Here is an 18,442-nt window from a genome sequence, read left to right on the forward strand (position 1 = left end):
TCCGAGGGCGCAGGCAGAAGGCAAAGGCTCGCGGCCGGCCCACTCTCCTCCATCTCTCTCCCGCTCGCCGGCTTTTGTGTTGGTGCCTCGGAGCTGCAAGGAGGGTGCGCTGGCGGAGGAGGGGGGCCTGGGGAGAGAAGGCACCCCCTTCACGCGCGCGCGCACACGTTGCCGGCGCACGCACACACGCGCGGACATACACTCACAGACACGCACACACACACACGCACAAAGCTCGCTCGCCTCGAGCGCACTAACGTGGCCGTTTTCTTTGTGTGGAGCCCTCGAGGGGGGTTGGGGCCCGGGTCCGGTCCGGGGGAGATGGCGCAGCCCATCCTGGGCCACGGGAGCCTGCAGCCCGCCTCGGCCGCTGGCCTGGCGTCCCTGGAGCTCGACTCGTCGCTGGACCAGTACGTGCAGATTCGCATCTTCAAAATCATCGTGATTGGGGACTCCAACGTGGGCAAGACCTGCCTGACCTTCCGCTTCTGCGGGGGGACCTTCCCGGACAAGACTGAGGCCACCATTGGCGTGGACTTCAGGGAGAAGACCGTGGAAATCGAGGGCGAGAAGATCAAGGTGATCCAGACGGTCAGGTCCGGGAAGGGAGGGATCTGGGAGGGGGCATCTCCTGCGGCATCGCTCTGGTGGTTGTAAACGTCTAGCGCGTGGCCGTGTAGCCGCTTGCCGAGCCCAAGACCCTCGGCCCCTCCTCATTACCTTCCGCCTCTCTCAGTGGCCTGGTTCCCATATCACCCGTTTTGTTTTGTTTTGTTTTGTTTTTTAGGGCTGGCGGGAGTGGTTACACTCCTGCCCTTTGCCCCTGCCTGACATCTGCCACAGGAAAAGCCTGTCTGATCCCATCCTTGACCCTGAGCCAGGAGCAGTGGCACCTGTGGGCAGAGAGAGGCATGAGACATCTCCTGGACCTGGTCTGTGGGATAGATCCCAAAGCACTTTACACATCCTGAGGTCTCTTCTACCTCTCGGGTGCAAATGGGCCGCAAGAACCCACCTGGGCTTAGCCCTTAGGCATTAGAGATGGGGAGTAGGTGGAAATCCATAGTGAATGAAAACCGCTTCCTTTTAAATTATGGCTTATGGTTAAGATTAGGGCTGAGGTGGAATAGGGGTGAAGTGGGGGTGGTTCTGGCACAAAGCCATGAGCCCTTTTAAAGCAATTGAGACAGGGACACCCACCAGCCCTTCATAACAGACAAACTTGTTTCCTTGGACAAGTCTCTCTCCAATGGTATCGTCTTTATTTGTCTGCGATACCTAATGAATGAACTGCTTCATTACTCATTCTGTTGGTATTGTCTTCAGCAGGCCTTTGTAAAAATGCAGAGCAACTTACCTAGAGGCCAAGGAAAAGTGTCTTGCCCCCCCTCCCATATTAGTTATTTATCAAATAGGCTAAGTACAAATATTCTTGTCTGACCATTTATGCTCACTTTGGTTCAGAAAAGGTGGAAACTCGATAGGACAGAAATAGTTCAATGTGCAGAAATATTTCTATGTGCAGGAGGACGTGGCAAGGGCAGCTTCATGTGTCAGGGGAGCACAGGGGGCAGGATGATGGGCAGGAATGCTCCTCAAAAGGCACTGGGCACTAAAGGCCAACTCCCCTAGGCCCACAGCTGGGCTTTTCTCGAGGTTCGGGTCTGACCCTGTCGGCTGAAGGTCAGCCTCCCTCCTGCTGGTCAAAGAGCCCAAATGACCCCAAGGCCGTTTTCTGGGTGATGTGTAGAGAAGGGCTGAGTAGTAGTAGGGAGAAGGATGAAACACTCTGAACTGTGCACAACTCCGGATTCCTTGATTATTAAAATGAATGTGTTTTATTTTATTTTTATTGTTTCATGAATGAATGTGTTTTAAGATGGCTTCAGAGACTGGGCCAAGGCACTAGACGTCAGGAAGATGGGCAGCTCAGTCCTGGTAAGGGAGAGCTCTGGAGAACAAGTGAGCCCCAGGGTCAGGAAGATAGGGCACTGTTTTGAAATAGTGACCTTTTTGTCCCTTGCATTTTGAGGAGAATTGCTACATTTCCTTTTTAAGTCAAAAGTAACTATCCGTCTCTATCCTTTTCTAGGGCTCATATGTTGAGGTTTACTTGGATTAGACTTTCTCTGGTGTGTAACTTCTTTCACGCAAGGCTGTAAGATTCTGGAATTTCTAAAACATGCCTTTTTAAAATCCAAAGTAGGAATATACTTGCAGATGTGCTCTTAAACCCTCAAAGACCTTAACATTTAATGCTATTGCTTGCTTAAAATCAAGTGTCCCATTGAGCCAAAGAGTTCTCTGGATTTAAAAGAGGGGAAATAAGTCCACCTGAAATTCATATGGAGAAAAAAGGAAGTGTTTGGGAGTTTGGGGGAGGAGGGAGGAGAGATGATGAGATGACAGGAGGAGAGGAAAAGAGAGGAGGACGCCAGAAAGTGTGAAATGGGAGGGAAAAACAAATGGAAGAGGGCCACTGCCCAATGGCCTTGGGGAAATTTTTAAGACTCTTTCCCTTCTAACACGCCAGTACTTAGTGAAACTAGATTTTACAGTCTTTGCCAAAGATTCCAGACTTTTTTCCAGAGGGCAGAGCCTGTGACAGTGTGACTCACCAGAAACAGAGCTCAGCACAACACCATGTGCCGATAAGTGCTTAATACAGGCTTTTTTGGGAAAATGATATTTTCGAGAGGGCAGCGCCTTGTGACACTGCTCATGGAGGAGCCTTCTGAGCACAGATTCTGAAGGAGCTCACGGGGCAGGGTGGGGGCGGGGAGATGGTGACCCTGCCTCTTGTAAAGCTGCAGCGGCAGCTCCGGGGCCAAAGGCAGCAGGTGAGAGCAGCATGTCTGTGGGACGAAGGCAGCGAGCACATGATCTAGATAGGAGGAGATTTTGCCCCACATTCCGGCTGGCTTGGAGTTTTTCAGGGAACACATGCCAAATCCCTCCTAGGAGGCAACTGCCAAAGGCTTCTCCCTTTGGGGGAGGGAGAGAAGTCCAGTGTGACAGGCTGAAGTGGCCCTAGACCACAGCCAGCGATAGGAGGCTGTGAAAGTGCCAGCCCCCACAGGGGAATGGTGGCGAGGTCTCTGCAAGCCCTTTCCTCGGCCCAGGAGTAGGGTGTGGCCTTTCCTGGGCGGCCTCTGAGTGTCCCAGGGTAGCGCAGACATCAACCCCTGCAGGGGGATGACTGAGTTATTGGATTGGGGGCTACTCTCTTAATTACCAGGGCCATCTCTAGGGCTTTGAAGCCCCATTTGGTGTCTCCAATCCATGTATCCCCACCCCCCACCCCCGATCATAGCATTTATAATCCAGTGTTTCCTGGTTAACATGAACATCCAGGAAAGCTTCCAATGAGTAGATAATAATAATAATAATAATAATAATAATAATAACTGCTATTTATTGACTAAACCAAGAGCCTGGGCTAGGCGCTTTGCATGCACTATCTTATTTGATCTTCACAGCTGCCTTATGCAAATCGGGCTATTATTATCATTCTTATTTTATAGATACGGAGATCAAAGGTAGGTTAAATAACTTGCCTAAAGGCTCCTGGATCTGAGCTCCAGTCTTTGACCCTTGAGCCCAAGCACTTCTCTGTCTCACTACCCTGCCTTCCCTGGGACAGGGTCAGGATTTCAATGTGGATTCAGAGCCCATCCTCTTTACCACTGCTCCCTGCTCTGGGGGCCAATCTCTGGCCCGGGGGTGTACTCAGTGGGGGGTGGCAGGTGGGGCAGCCAGGCTTGTGGGCTCTTCTAAGCCGGGGGCCCAGGGTTATAGCCCCGGAACTCAGGAGCCTTCAAGATGTCTCCTTCAACTGCACCCCAGACACTGAGTTGAGTGCCTGGGTTTTACTTTTTGCACCTTGACTGTCTCCCTTTGGATGTGGAGAATCAGAGAATGTTCAGAGATGGAAGAGACCTTAAAGAATCTCTAATCCAATGTCCTCATTTAACAGATAGGAAACCGAGGCTAGGAGAGGGAAAGTGACTTGCCCAAGATCACACAGGGACAGGCCTACCACTCAGGTCTCCCCATTCCCTGGCCAGTGCTCTTCCCTAGCAATTTGGGCTAGTCCCATGGTGTGCCCAATCCATGCAGTTACCTGTGACAGGGACACGGAGGGGCATCATATAGGAAAGATCACAGCTCTTCCTGACATCAGCCTATAAGTGTGGGAGCATTCCTCGGCCCCAAAGGAAGGGTGGAGCTTCCTTTAATGACATGATGTGTCCATCTCCTACAGGTTTAGCTCAATCATATTGAGCTTGCCTCAGCCCAAAAGCACCGGAAAATGCCGAATAGGAGTGTGTGTGGGGTGGGATGGGGGAGGTAAGAGAGGGGAGTCTCAGAACTAATTTTTTGAGCCATTCTTTGTAAATTCTCATGGAAGCACCCCTGCTGGTGTCTAATTTGATTCCCCCCACCCCGCCCCACAGCTGGGCACCCCCTCTGCCCCAGCCCTCTGGACCAGGCGAACTGCAGGGCAGCCATGGCCGTGGGGAGGTGCTGCCCAGGACTGTGGACTCTCTTCCTCTGCTGAGCACTTGGACCAACACCTTCCCGTGTTACATTACTGAGTGGACGGAGGCTGAGCTTAGTGTTCCCTCAGAAGCTGCCTGCAGTCAGAATGACATCATGTCTTCCTCAGGGCTTCTGAGCTTCCATCTTCTGCCAGTTCTCTTAATGGCTAATTATCTATCAGTGTGTGTTTCTCTGTCTGCCTTGCTGCCTCTCTTTCTGCGTGTGGGTTTCTCTTTGTCTCTGTCCTCCTTTGCCGTTCTCTGTGTCAGCCTTGTGTGTATCTTAGATGCAGATGGGACAGTCCTGCTAGTTGAAAAAAGATTTGTTTTAGACTTTTCCCATCATCCACTCGGGCATCCTCCAAAGGTTACAGATGTATTTGTCTCTCTTTTTCCACTTCTACCCTCCCCCGCCGGCCTCCAACAAAAGGACATTCATGCCTCATCTATAGAAAGATGCCAGATATGTTCCCCAGGGAAAAGAAATACCCATGTCAGCTAAGAGCACGTGCAGGGGTGGGAGACTTGCTGAAACTTGCTCAGGCAACGGTAGCCCCAGGAAAATGGTTTAAAAGACTAGATTTATCTTTGGCAGCAACCCACACTGTGCCCCTCGACCCTCCTCCCACACCCCTGTCATTTTGGGCCTGCCCCCAGCCACCCATGGCATGTTGCTAGCATTACTCTCTTCTCCCCCTCCCCAGTGACTGTCTTTGCTTTGGCTCCAGCCCATCATCAAGAAGCCAAGCTTTCTGTGCTTTCCAGGAGGGCAACCCGTGGATCCAAGGACCAGTGCTACCAGGACGGCCGATGGGCCTTCTGAGACAATGGCAACGACTGGCACTTGCAGAACACTTATATTTTGCAAAAGCTCTTTCTCGTGTGTTATTTAATTTGCGTAGTCATTTACTCCGCTACTAAGCAGAGGACCTGGAACCCAGGTCTCTCAATTCCAAGGCTACTGCTGCTGCATTTCCCACAGTACCTGCTCAATTAGTTGTCGGACCAGACTTGAGGGTGGAGGTTTCCGGCCAGGGAGGAAGGGAGAGTGCGAATTAGGCACTGTGTCATGTACTTATAAGGAACGCTAATCCTTACAGCATCCCCACAAGACTGCTGAGGTTATCCTCAGTTTGCAGGGGAGGACACTGAAGATAGAGTAAGTAACTTGCCTAAGGACACCTGACTAGTAATAGCACATGATTGTTCTGAGGTTTGTACCCAAGTTGGTTTGCCCCCACTATGCCCCCCACTAGCCCTTGGAGAGAATAGAGGATCTGGGAGCATGTATGTGGCTAAGGGGCAATCAGCACCCCTGGCTACTGTGTGGATGCAGTGCCTACAGGAAAGGAAGAATGGATGAGAGAAGTACCAGCTGGAAAGCGAAAGGAGATGCTTTCACTGTCTGGCAGGGATCAGGGGTTTGGGAGGATGCTAAGAACAGGGACACCAAACCCCCAAACAAAATGAGGTCATTTGTGTGCAGTGAATCTTTGTGACGACTCTGAGGCCGCATCATCCATTCTGATTTTCTGTTGTGAGCAGCCTGCTTCCTGGCTCACTGCTGGCCATACACAAGGGTGCAAAAAACTTTAGGGGGGTTATAAGGAGCTGGAACGGGAGCAGTGCTATAGTTTAAATTCTGAGCCCCCAAACAAAAATTTCAGGGCTCCCCATGGCATTGGAAAGGCAAAGGAGGTCTACAGCAGAAAGGGTCTTCCCCGCAGCTCCAGCAGTTTGGATGGTATCTACAATTCCAAAGCCAAAGAAAAGCCAAACAGCCAACCTACTCAGCCCCAAGCACCTCACACACTCCCACCCGTGTTCCTGCTAGTGGCAGGTATTTTTAGAGTTCTGAGCTCATGGTGTTAAAGCATCTGCCACATGCCTGAGGGCTGGTAGGGATGCAGCCTTACTCAGAGGCAGGAGTTAGGACTACTGGAGGGTGGGGGTGGGGATCAGGAGCCAAGTGGTAATGAGATTCTTGTGCTATACCTGATCTCTTCCCACCGACCTCCATTCCTTTCCTGGGCCACTCTCCCTTTCTCCCTGCTCAGAGTACTGGCGAGGTGGAAGAAATGAAATCTTTTCCGTCTCTGCTTTCTGACGCAAATCAGTATTCAAGGGCTTAGTTTTTTCTGTGTAACCAAAGTTGAATGTTCTCTCTGAAATCGCCTTGGCAGATATGTAGGATGCCAGACTGCTTCTAGTTTTGGTGGCTCAGGCCAGTACTGCTTTTTGATGATGACGATGATGATGATGATGATGATGATGATGATAGCGGCAACCATGGTGACAAGTGATCTGATGCAGAAAAAGAACTGCTTACAAGTCTGGCTGGAGAAATGCCAAGAGCACTGATGAAATAACTAGAGAACAAATAATCTATTCTAAGTGGTGTGGTACAGGGGTGCCAGGGTGGCTCAGTTGGTTAAGTGTCTGCCTTCGGCTCAGGTCATGATCCCGGGGTCCTGGGACTGAGCCCTGTGTCAGGCTCCCTGCTCAGCTGGGAATGTACTTCTCCCTTACCCCCTACCCCCCGGCTCATTCTCTCTCCCCCCCAATAAATAAATAAAAATCTTTTTAAAAATTAAAATATAAATGGTGTGGTACAGACTCAAAGTGCAATAGAAAGTTTTAAGAAAAGAGAATTTAGAGAAGTTGGAGAAAAATGGAGTTTTAGGAAGAAGGCAGATGTGAGCTGAGGCTTGAAGGTTGAGTGAGACTCAGATAGGACAATGAGGGGGTGCCCAGTTCTGCTGGGGAAGGACAGACTAGCATGAGGGAATGAACCGGGTGTAGCTGAGCAGTCTGAAACCAGGCTGGGTGGGACCAAATTACGACAGAAACTTTTCCATTTGATGCCACATGCAGAAGAGAGCTGTCATGGTTTCCTGAAGAAGAGGGTGCCCTGATCATATGAGCAGGGATTTAGGAAGGCTAGTTTGAAAATGGTATGTAGGAAGCACTGGTGTGGAGACTTCTAGAATCCAAAAGACTCTGCTGTAGTCCAGCAGTGAGGAAAGGAGGGTCTGGCCTAGGGACATGAAAATCAAAATAGAAGAAGGGGTGAATCTGACAATTGTGCCAAAGGAACGTGGCAGTCATGTCCCTAGAGGAGATGAAGGGGAGTGTGGACAATGAAAATTGATGTTCAGAATGATGAGGACTCTGGGGCCCTGTAAGATCTTCACTCAGCAAAGAGATTCAATTATATTTACCAGATACTTACTGACTGCCAACTCCAAATAAAGGCTATACTTGGTTTTAAGAGCCATAGTAGTCAATTAGTGACCATAATCCAATTTTCTTTGGTAACTGAGAATTGTATAGGGCCTTGGGACCATCATTCTGAGTATGAATTTCTCTTGTCCAAGACTTTGGATGTATAAAGGGACGTAGATGGGGCTGAATGTGTGTCGACTCCAGGGTATCCCTTGGGAGTTGTGTCTTTGTATATATTACTGATATCAGCATTTTTCCTTCATAATTTGGCCTTTATCCCAAAAGCTGAGATGCAAGAGAAAAATCCAGTGAGCTAAATTGCCTTTTACATACCAAAGAAGTGAACTTAAAATAAGCTAAAAGGTGAGATTTTAACACTAACTTTGTTTTCTTTAAAAAGTCATGCAAAAAATGCAAGACAAAGTGATGTATGTTTATAGTAGAAAATTTGGAAAATACAAAAAAAAAAGAAAATAAATACCACCTATAGCCCACAGCCCGTAAATAACCTTTAATCTCCTGGTATGTACACTTCCAGTCTTTCCTAGGCATATGTCTATGTTTAATATTTTTCTGAAAAATTGGGACCATACTATATGAAAATTTTTGTATCCTGCTTTTTTCATTTCCTGATATTTTATGAGAATTTCCTCCACCATTTATTCTTTGAAGACATTATTTTTAATGTCTGTGTAATAGTCCATTGTATAGATATGTACATACACTTTAGCTATTCTTCTTTTACTGAGCTTTTAGGTTATTTCCTGTTTTTAAAAAAGTATAAGTAATACTGCAGTTAAGACCTTTGTACAGAATTTTGATCACATCTCTGCTATTTGGTATAGATTTCTGGAAGGGAGATTATAGGCTTGAAGAATTTTGAACATTTTTAAAGTTCTTGATAATATTGCCAAGTCACCCTCCAGAAAAGTTCACCAATTTACATCCATTTTTCAACTAAAAGGTTTAAGATTTTTTGACTCAAGATTTTCAACTAAAAATTTTAGGAAAAATTTTACAAACTCTGAGAGAAACTTCTCTCTATACTTTGATAAGTCCACTCTGCCAGTCTGTGTCAGGGCTTCTCACCACGTTTGTTTGTTTATTTAAAGGATTAAAAAAAATTAATTTATTTATCTGTCAGAGAGAGAGAGAGAGAACGAGCGAGCATGCAAGCTGGGGGAGCGGCAGGCAGAGGGAGAAGCAGGCTTCCCACTGAGCAAGGAGCCCGGTGTGGGACTTTATCCCAGGACCCTGGAATCATGACCTGAGCCAAAGGCAGACGCTTAACTGACTGAACCACCCAGGCATCCCTCTCACCACGTTTTTATAAGATCACAGAACCATGTTTTCTACTATGCATTCTTGTTTCCTTTTCTGACTCCGGATATGGGTTTTGTATCTTCCAGGTTCAGGTGTGGGACACAGCAGGTCAGGAACGCTTCCGCAAAAGCATGGTCGAGCATTACTACCGCAATGTGCATGCAGTGGTCTTCGTCTATGACGTCACCAAGATGACATCCTTCACCAACCTCAAGATGTGGATCCAAGAATGCAATGGGCATGCTGTGCCCCCACTAGTCCCCAAAGTGCTTGTGGGCAACAAGTGTGACTTGAGGGAACAGATCCAGGTGCCCTCCAACTTAGCCCTGAAATTTGCCGATGCCCACAACATGCTCTTGTTTGAGACTTCGGCCAAGGACCCCAAAGAGAGCCAGAACGTGGAGTCAATTTTCATGTGCCTGGCTTGCCGATTAAAGGCTCAGAAATCCCTGCTCTATCGTGATGCTGAGAGGCAGCAGGGGAAGGTGCAGAAACTGGAGTTCCCACAGGAAGCTAACAGTAAAACTTCCTGTCCCTGTTGAAACCAAATGGTGTAAATACAAGATCCATTATTACTGGAGTTTTTTCTTTCCCTTTTTTTCCGTGCCTGCATAACACTGACACCTGCTTGTTTCCATACAAATTGATATTAAAATAAAATTTGTATAGATTATCACATGCCTTCATGTCTTGCTTTCCTCCAAGAAGACATTTCTGGTTGTGCTGAGTAGAAGAGCAGCCCGCCCTCCTAGAGCAGTACGCTTTGCCAAGGCACACTCCCTACCAGCCTTCTATGCCACCTGAATCATTTGAGTCACTTCTTCAGGACTAATTCGTTCTGTCACTCAGTGTCATCGGTGGGCAGAAACACCCAGATGGGATGGGACACAGGCCAGATATGTTTTTCTAGGGTGCCAATGGAGGTGGAGGATAGAGAAGTCTTGAAAGGAGATGTTGATTCATAAATATTTCCTAGGTTCCCTGGATGTCAAAAGTAGGTGGATCTCTCTTTATTGCCCAAAGTTTAAAAAGCATAGGTTACCCAAGGGGCTCAGTTGCTTCCAAAGTAGTTAAATTCTGATTCCCTTGTTTTACCACGCAGTCTCTGACACCTATAGTGGTATTTTCCCCCTACCCTTTCTTAAAGAGGGCAGGGCTCAAGCCACAATCTATTATGCCCCCAGATCCTTGCTGGGTGCTATGGAGGAAACATAGCAAGAAGAGGTTTTGTCCCCTATGTTCCAAGGCCCTCTGATCTTGTGGGAACAATGTACACACTGAAACTACTCGCAAACAAAAGTTAGACAATGACATCACCAAGTTCGAGTCTGAGCTCTGGGAACTGAGAGTGTTATGTACTCGACACAAGGGAGGAGTTACTGAAAAATAACTGACCTTATTTTGTATGCTGAATAAAGTGTTACATTTGGATTGGTAAAGAGGAGGGGAATGGGCCCAAGTAGGGAGGCAGGAATGACCTTGGTGGTTGAGTGAAAGGACGAGCTGAGCATCCCTAGTGGGGAGCTGAGAATGGGGAGGCCTACACAAGAGGCAGGACAGTTTGTTGCTCTTTGAGTCCGTGGGAGTTTTTGGTGGCTCTCCAGCAGTTCTGTAGCTATTTCTTAGATGTCTGGTCCTATGGATGTGAAAGCCCCCTGTCCAATTGTTCAAATAACTAAGAGTGGCTATAAAGGCATAGCTACAATAGCCCCAGATAGATTTCTTAGTTTCGGGGGTGCTCCTTAAGGCTGCTCTCTTGTCGGAAGCCCACGTAAAGAGGGTCCCAGGCAGACAGCCCCTGAGCACTTTCCTCTGGTAGGTGAATTCAGGTCTGTCCCCTGTCCTCCTCCCTGCTCCCTCAGTGAAAGGTAATACATACCAGATGCCCTTCCCACCCAAACAAGTAGCCTGTCCGGTCCTGCCTAGTTGTCCCTACAACCCTCTTGCTCCAGAACTGGCTAACTCCCCACCCCATCCCCATCCCACCCCTCCACCTGGCCTCAGGCTGAGTCCCAGCTACCGGTCTGGTTTTCATCACTTGGCTTCTGCCTGGATCCATCTTTGGAGCCTGCCTAGTTCCCTGGTTAGGCCTGTGTTTTCTTACTAGTTGTCCCCACCCAATACCCTGCCCCTGAATCTCACCCAAGGGGCCGGGAGCCTGTTGTCTGTTGGTGAACTGCCTGCTGAAACCCCTGTTGCTTTGCTTCTCCCCAACAGAATAACCTGGTGCGTTGTCTCAGACTTCAGATGTTGACTCCTTACCCAGGACACGACCTGCTGTTGTGTTGTCTTTGGCACTTGACCTGGCTGCAGGGCCGGGACCGGCACCCGCGAGAGAACAGACTGAGACCGTGAGCCCAGGGAACACGCGTGACCAGACTGAAAACCGGAGCTCCAGAGTGCGCGCGAACCACACTGAAACAGGGAGCTCCGGAGCGCTCACTTGAACTAGACTGAAACCCAGAGCTCGGGAGCCCTCGCGTGCGTGGCTAGACTGAAAACCGGCACTCTGAAGTGCTCACCGGAACCAGACTGATACCGGGAGCTTGGGAGTGCACATGGGAACCGGGGCGGCTGGTGGTGTTAGAAGCACTAGGACAGAGACGTGCCGGCCCTGGAAGTGAGGGCTGGGAGGGCGGCTGTGGGGCGCACAACCCAGGACGCTGCGGGGTTTTTAGCAGCACTGACAGAAACAGAGTTAAAGTGGCCAAGAGAGCTCAGTGGAGAGCGGACTGCCATCTCTCTGTTCTGAGACAGGGGCTGGGATACGGCCACTGCTGCTCTGACTCTCAGAAGAGTCACAGAAAACTGCCAGGGAAAGCCGCCAGAGAACAAAAGCCTGGAAATACTGGCTCACAGTGTACCCATCCCCATCCCCCCTCGCAGGGGACAGGGCGACTCTACCCAAACAGGGACCAATGAGAATGAAAACACATCGGTCCAAAACCTGTGGGACACTGCAAAGGCGGTCCTAAGGGGAAAATACATAGCTATCCAAGCCTCACTCAAAAGAATAGAAAAATTTAAAATGCAGTTTTTATATTCTCACCTCAAGAAGCTGGAGCCGGAACAGAAGAACAGGCCTAACCGATGCACGAGAAGGCAGGTGACCAAGATTAGAGCAGAGATCAATGAATTAGAAACCAGGAGCACAGTAGAGCAGATCGACAGAACTAGAAGCTGGTTCTTTGAGAGAATTAATAAAATTGACAGACCACTGGCCAGACTTATTCAAAAGAATAGAGAAAGGACCCAAATTAATAAAATTATGAATGAAAGGGGAGAGGTCACAACCAACACCAATGAAATAGGAAGGATCATTAGAAACTTTTATCAACAGCTTTATGCCAATAGATTAAACAACCTGGAAGAAATGGATGCCTTCCTGGAAACCTATAAACTACCAAGACTGGAACAGGAAGAAATTGATTATTTAAACAGACTGATTAATTATGAAGAGATTGAAGCAGTGATCAAAAACCTCCCCAAAAACAAGAGTCCTGGGCCTGACGGATTCCCTGGGGAATTCTACCAAACATTCAAAGAAGAAACAATACCTATTCTCCTGAAGCTGTTTCAAACAATAGAATCAGAAGGAAAACTACCAAACTCATTCTATGAGGCCAGTATTACCTTGATCCCCAAACCAGGCAAAGACCCCATCAAAAAGGAGAATTACAGACCGATTTCCCTGATGAATATGGACGCCAAAATTCTCAACAAGATCTTAGCTAATAGGATCCAACAGTACATTGAAAGGATTATCCATTGTGACCAAGTGGGATTCATCCCTGGGATGCAAGTGTGGTTCAACATTTGCAAATCGATCAGTGTGATAGATCACATCAACAAGAAAAGAGTCACGAACCGTATGATCCTCTCAACTGATGCAGAAAAAGCATTTGACAAAATACAGCATCGTTTCCTCATTAAAACCCTTCAGAGTGTAGGGATAGAGGGTACGTTCCTCAATTTCATAAAAGCCATCTATGAAAAGCCTACAGTGAATATCATTCTCAATGGGGAAAAGCTGAAAGCCTTTCCCTTAAGATCAGGAACACGACAAGGATGCCCACTCTCGCCATTATTATTCAACATAGTACTAGAAGTCCTTGCAACAGCAATCAGACAACAAAAAGGGATAAAAGGTATCCAAATTGGCAAAGAAGAAGTCAAACTGTCTCTTTTCACAAATGACATGATACTCTATATAGAAAACCCAAAAGAATCTATCCCCAAATTACTAGAACTTATAGAGCAATTCAGTAATGTGGTGGGATACAAAATCAATGCTCAGAAATCAGTTGCATTTCTATACATGAACAATGAGACTGAAGAAAGAGAAATTAGCTAATCCATTCCATTTACAATAGCACCAAAAATCATACGTTATCTCGGAATTAACTTAACCAGAGATGTAAATGATCTATATTCTAGAAACTACAAATCACTCTTGAAGGACATTGAAGAAGACACAAAAAGATGGAAAAATATTCCATGCTCATGGATCGGAAGAATAAACATAGTTAAAATGTCTATGCTACCCAGAGCAATCTACATTTTCTTTTTTTTTAAAGATTTTATTTATTTGACAGAGAGAGAGACAGCCAGTGAGAGAGGGAACACAAGCAGGGGGAGTGGGAGAGGAAGAAGCAGGCTCACAGCAGAGGAGCCTGATGTGGGGCTCGATCCCATAACGCCGGGATCACGCCCTGAGCTGAAGGCAGACGCTTAACGACTGAGCCACCCAGGCGCCCCATGCAATCTACAGTTTCAATGCCATCCCCATCAAAATACCAATGACATTTTTCAAAGAACTGGAACAAACAGCCCTTAAATTTATGTGGAACCAGAAAAGGACCCAAATCACCAAGGAATTGCTGAAAAGGAAAAACAAAGCTGGGGGCATCACAATGCCGGATTTTGAGCTGTACTACAAAGCTGTGGTCACAAAGACAGCATGGTACTGGCACAAAAACAGACACACAGACCAATGGGACAGAATAGAGACCCCAGAAATGGACCCTCGGCTCTTTGGGCAACTAATCTTTGACAAAGCAGGAAAAAACATCCAGTGGAAAAAAGACAGTCTCTTCAATAAATGGTGCTGGGAAAATTGGACAGCTACATGCAAAAGAATGAAACTTGACCACTCTCTCACACCATACACTAAGATAAACTCCAAATGGATGAAAGACCTCGATGTGAGACAGGAATCCATTAAAATCATAGAGGAGAACATAGGCTGCAACCTCTTTGACATCGGCCACAGCAACTTTTTTCATGACACATCTTCAAAGGCAAGAGAAACAAAAGAAAAAATGAACTTGTGGAACTTCATCAAGATAAAAACTTCTGCACAGACAAGGAAACAGTCAAAAAAACTAAGAGGCAGCCCACGGAATGGGAGAAGATATTTGCAAATGACACTACAGATAAAAGACTAGTATCCAAGATCTACAAAGAACTTCTCAAACTCAATACATGTGAAACAAATAATCAAATAAAAAAATGGGCAGAAGATATGAACAGACACTTTTCCAATGATGACATACAAATGGCTAACAGACACATGAAAAAATGTTCAACATCATTAGCCATCAGGGAAATTCAAATCAAAACCACACTGAGATACCACCTTACGCCAGTTAGAATGGCAAAAATTGACAAGGCAGGAAACAACAAATATTGGAGAGGATGTGGAGAAAGGGGATCCCTCTTACACTGTCGGTGGGAATGCAAGTTGGTACAGCCACTCTGGAAAACAGTGTGGAGGTCTCTTAAAAAGTTAAAAATTGAGCTACCCTATGATCCAGCCATTGCACTACTGGGTATTTACCCCAAAGATACAGACGTAGTGAAGAGAAGGGCCATATGCACCCCAGTGTTCATAGGAGCATTGTCCACAATAGCCAAAGCGTGGAAGGAGCCAAGATGCCCTTCAACAGATGACCGGATTAAGAAGTTGTGGTCCATATATACAATGGAATATTACTCAGCTATCAGAATGAATGAGTTCTCAACATTTGCTGCAACATGGACGGGACTGGAGGAGATAATGCTAAGTGAAATAAGTCAAGCACAGAAAGACAATTATCACATGATTTCACTCATTTGTGGAACATAAGAAGTAGGAAGATCAGTAGGAAAAGGAAGGGAAGAATGAAGGGAGGGTAAACAGAAGGGGGAATGAACCATGAGAGACTGTGGACTCTGGGAAACAAACTGAGGGTTTCAGAGGGGAGGGGGTGGGGGATTGGGATAGGCCAGTGATGGGTATTAAGGAGGGCACGTATTGCATGGTGCACTGGGTGTTATACGCAAATAATGAATCATGGAACATTGCATCAAAAACTGGGGATGTACTGTATGGTGACTAATATAACAAAATAAAAATTATTTAAAAAAAAGGAGATATCTTTGAAGAGAGAATGTTTGAGCTGAGACCTGAATGAAGAAAAGCAACCAGGGATAATAAGGTCAGAAAAAGAACCCCAAGCAGAGGAATCGGCAAATGCCAGGGCCCTGAGGCAGAAATGAGGTTGGTGCGTTTGAGGAACTGAAAAGAGGCTAGTGTGAGCAAGGGGGAAAATATGGGAGGTGAGGTTGAGAAGTAGGTAAGGCCAGGTCTATTGGCTAGGGTTTTATTTACGTGTAGTGGGAAGCCAGTGGAAAGTTTTAGCATCATCTGGACTCAGTAACCTTTGGAAAGACTCAGCAGACTAGCTGACCAGCAAGAAAGGGAAAAGCCTCTACTTTTTCTTAGCTCCTCTGAGAGGAATAGACACCTTTCCTGGGTAACTCCTGAGTGTGGGCCTCAGGACTGTCACCTCAGCATTTAAATATGCTGGCTGGCCGCCACCTTAAAAACCAGACTCTGAACTTTCCCAAGACTATCATCTTTTGGTCCTGCCAAGGCTCTGGTAATTTTGCTGTGACTAGCAGGCACTCACCAATCCTACCTGCCTCTGTCCTCTGAGTTTCACCTTCGTGATCCTGTTCTTTCCTGCAGTAATGACACTGCTCTTCCTCAGGTACCTGGGAACAGCCAAGAAGTCTTGGAATCCTGAGACTCTCCGGGCTTCACCCAGTCTCCCAGCCCTAGAACTTTCTGCTGGCATCAGCAGGGTGGCACAGTGGCCTTCAGGCATCCATCGGATTGAGACAAATAATTTGGGAATGGGCTGTTCCCAGAATGCAACCAGACGGAGGGGACTCAGGAGGCCAGAGAATCGTGACAACCTTGTTGTGAGGGTTGTGAGGAGCAGGGAGAATCAAATGAAGTAAGGTGCTTCCAGGCCTCTCATTCAGCCTATGTCTCTGGAATGATCCATGATGGCCAGGATGTCTCCTCTACAGCTCCTCTTTACTTTTCGGAGCTATACCCTTGAGTCTTCACCTGTGTAACAGAGACAGGACCCAGAGAAATAACTACCAACATTTGAATGCCTATTATATACCAGGCCCTGTGCTAAAACACTACATTCCTTCACTAGCTCATTTAATGCTCCCTCAACCCTATGAGGTGCAGATAATTATTTTCATTTTACATATATGAACATAGATATGCTGACAGACTTAGTGACTTGTCCGATATAGTAAGTGGCAAAGCGAGATCTGTCTTAAGTCTAGGCTCTATGATATTATACTGTCTTTCTAGCTAGTTCCAAGCTCCAGAACCCTTGCAGGAATTGCAGGTTCACTTCAGCCAGTCCCCCTGATCCATGGGGGTTTGGCAAGCAGGTCACTCAATATCCAGGAGGCCAGAATGGGAACATTCCTCCTTGAATGGGACCCTTGACCAGATCTCTGCAAGAAGCCCAAGTGGCTGACAGAATTGTCAGCTCTGAGCCAAAGGAGTCCCAAGATATCCCTGCCTTGGACAATAGCTGGGAACTATATAGACAGCTGGATTCTGCTGCTCAGCCTTTGGGGCTGTAGGATATTGTCACTGCCCCCCCAACTATCCCTCTCCCAGTATCTGTGCATTTGCCCAGGCCACCAGATTCAGCCTGATGGACTTGTTTTGGCCAAGTTCAATGAGGCAGAGGACTATCTCAGCAGGATCCTTTGGTCACAGAGCCCAAGACCAGATGCTGCTCTGAGCACCACCACCTAGAGCAGTGCCCAGGAGGGATACCCAGTCCAGAATAGCTGGAGAAGCCCAGCCCTCAAGTGAAACTGGCTCCAGCCCATCCTGAGTGTGGAGTGGGGATGGAGGGTGTGGAGATGTGCTGAGAGCTCCCTGGGTATCAAGGTTCAGCTTCTCTAGCAACTTCAAGTGGCAGATGCAGAAAGAGGTCAATGATTATCCTCTTGTAACACCTGAGGGGACAGAATCACTGCCTTAACTTATAGACTCTCCTCCACTCACCATCCCTCATCCCCCCACTGGGAGAGGCCTTGCTCCCTCTAGAAGGGCTGGCCTAGGTTCCACTGGTTTCAAATCTTGTTCTGACTCCAAGTTCCCTTAAATATCTATGACCCTAACAACTGGCACTGGGGCAGCAGGACCGAGATAGGGTCCCAGAAATTCCCTTAGATTAGCGGCTCCCAAATGCTGGCTCATAGCCAACTCTATGAACTCACTTGGCAACTTGTTAAAGTACAGATTCCTGGGATACTAGCCCCAGATACTCTGGTCTACTAGATCTGGGGGCAGGGCTCAGGAATTCGTATTTTTAAAATGTACATAGTTGGTTCTCATGTGCCTCCAGGTCTCTTCTCTCTGGCTTGTGCTCTCTCTGGGTAACTGGGTGTCCCCAGGCTTCCTGATGAACTCTCAAATCAGAAACTACCTTTCCCAATCCAGAGCTTCAAAACTAGTGATCTGGGCAACCACCTAACCCAGCCGCCCTGAGGACCACTCCACGCAAGACTCACATTGGTAATTCAGTGGAGATTGCACGCCTGCTGTGTGCCCTCTGCTGGTTAAAATTCGTGAAGGTTGGAAAGTGTTTACCAGTAGGAGTTTTTCTGACTGGTACTGACCATTTCCTGGGTTGGAAACCCGTACAGAAGGAGGTCCCAGTCTGGGCATTTAGACACCTGAAACTAGAAGAACTACTAATTTTTTTAAAATAGCTTTATTGAGGTATAATTGATATATTAAAAAACGGAACTTACTGAATTTATACAATTTGATGAGTTCGGGCATAGGCATGTACCCATAAAATCATTACCACAATCAAGGTTATAAACCCATCCATCACCTCCAAAAGTTTCTTTGTGTCCCTCCTTTTTTGGTGTGTGGTAAAAACACCTAACATTTGTTAAGAGGGGAGATCTCATGTTAAGGGGTACCCTACGAAGTAAGCTACCTCTACCAAATCACTAGGGCTCACCTCTCCTAA

The 18,442-nt window shown here is 47.2% G+C and overlaps 1 protein-coding gene across 1 annotated transcript; it reads left to right on the plus strand.

Moving 5' to 3' along the window:
- On the plus strand, window positions 1–9,726 carry RAB33A (RAB33A, member RAS oncogene family). The gene is made up of 2 exons (XM_026520580.4): window positions 1–579; window positions 9,176–9,726. The coding sequence occupies exons 1-2, from the start codon at window positions 322–324 to the stop codon at window positions 9,629–9,631; spliced, it is 714 nt and encodes a 237-aa protein (XP_026376365.2). The 5' UTR covers window positions 1–321; the 3' UTR covers window positions 9,632–9,726.
- Window positions 9,727–18,442: the final 8,716 nt, after the last annotated feature.

The sequence above is a fragment of the Ursus arctos genome, chromosome X (assembly GCF_023065955.2).
Source record: "Ursus arctos isolate Adak ecotype North America chromosome X, UrsArc2.0, whole genome shotgun sequence".
Classification (NCBI taxonomy): Eukaryota; Metazoa; Chordata; class Mammalia; order Carnivora; family Ursidae; genus Ursus; species Ursus arctos.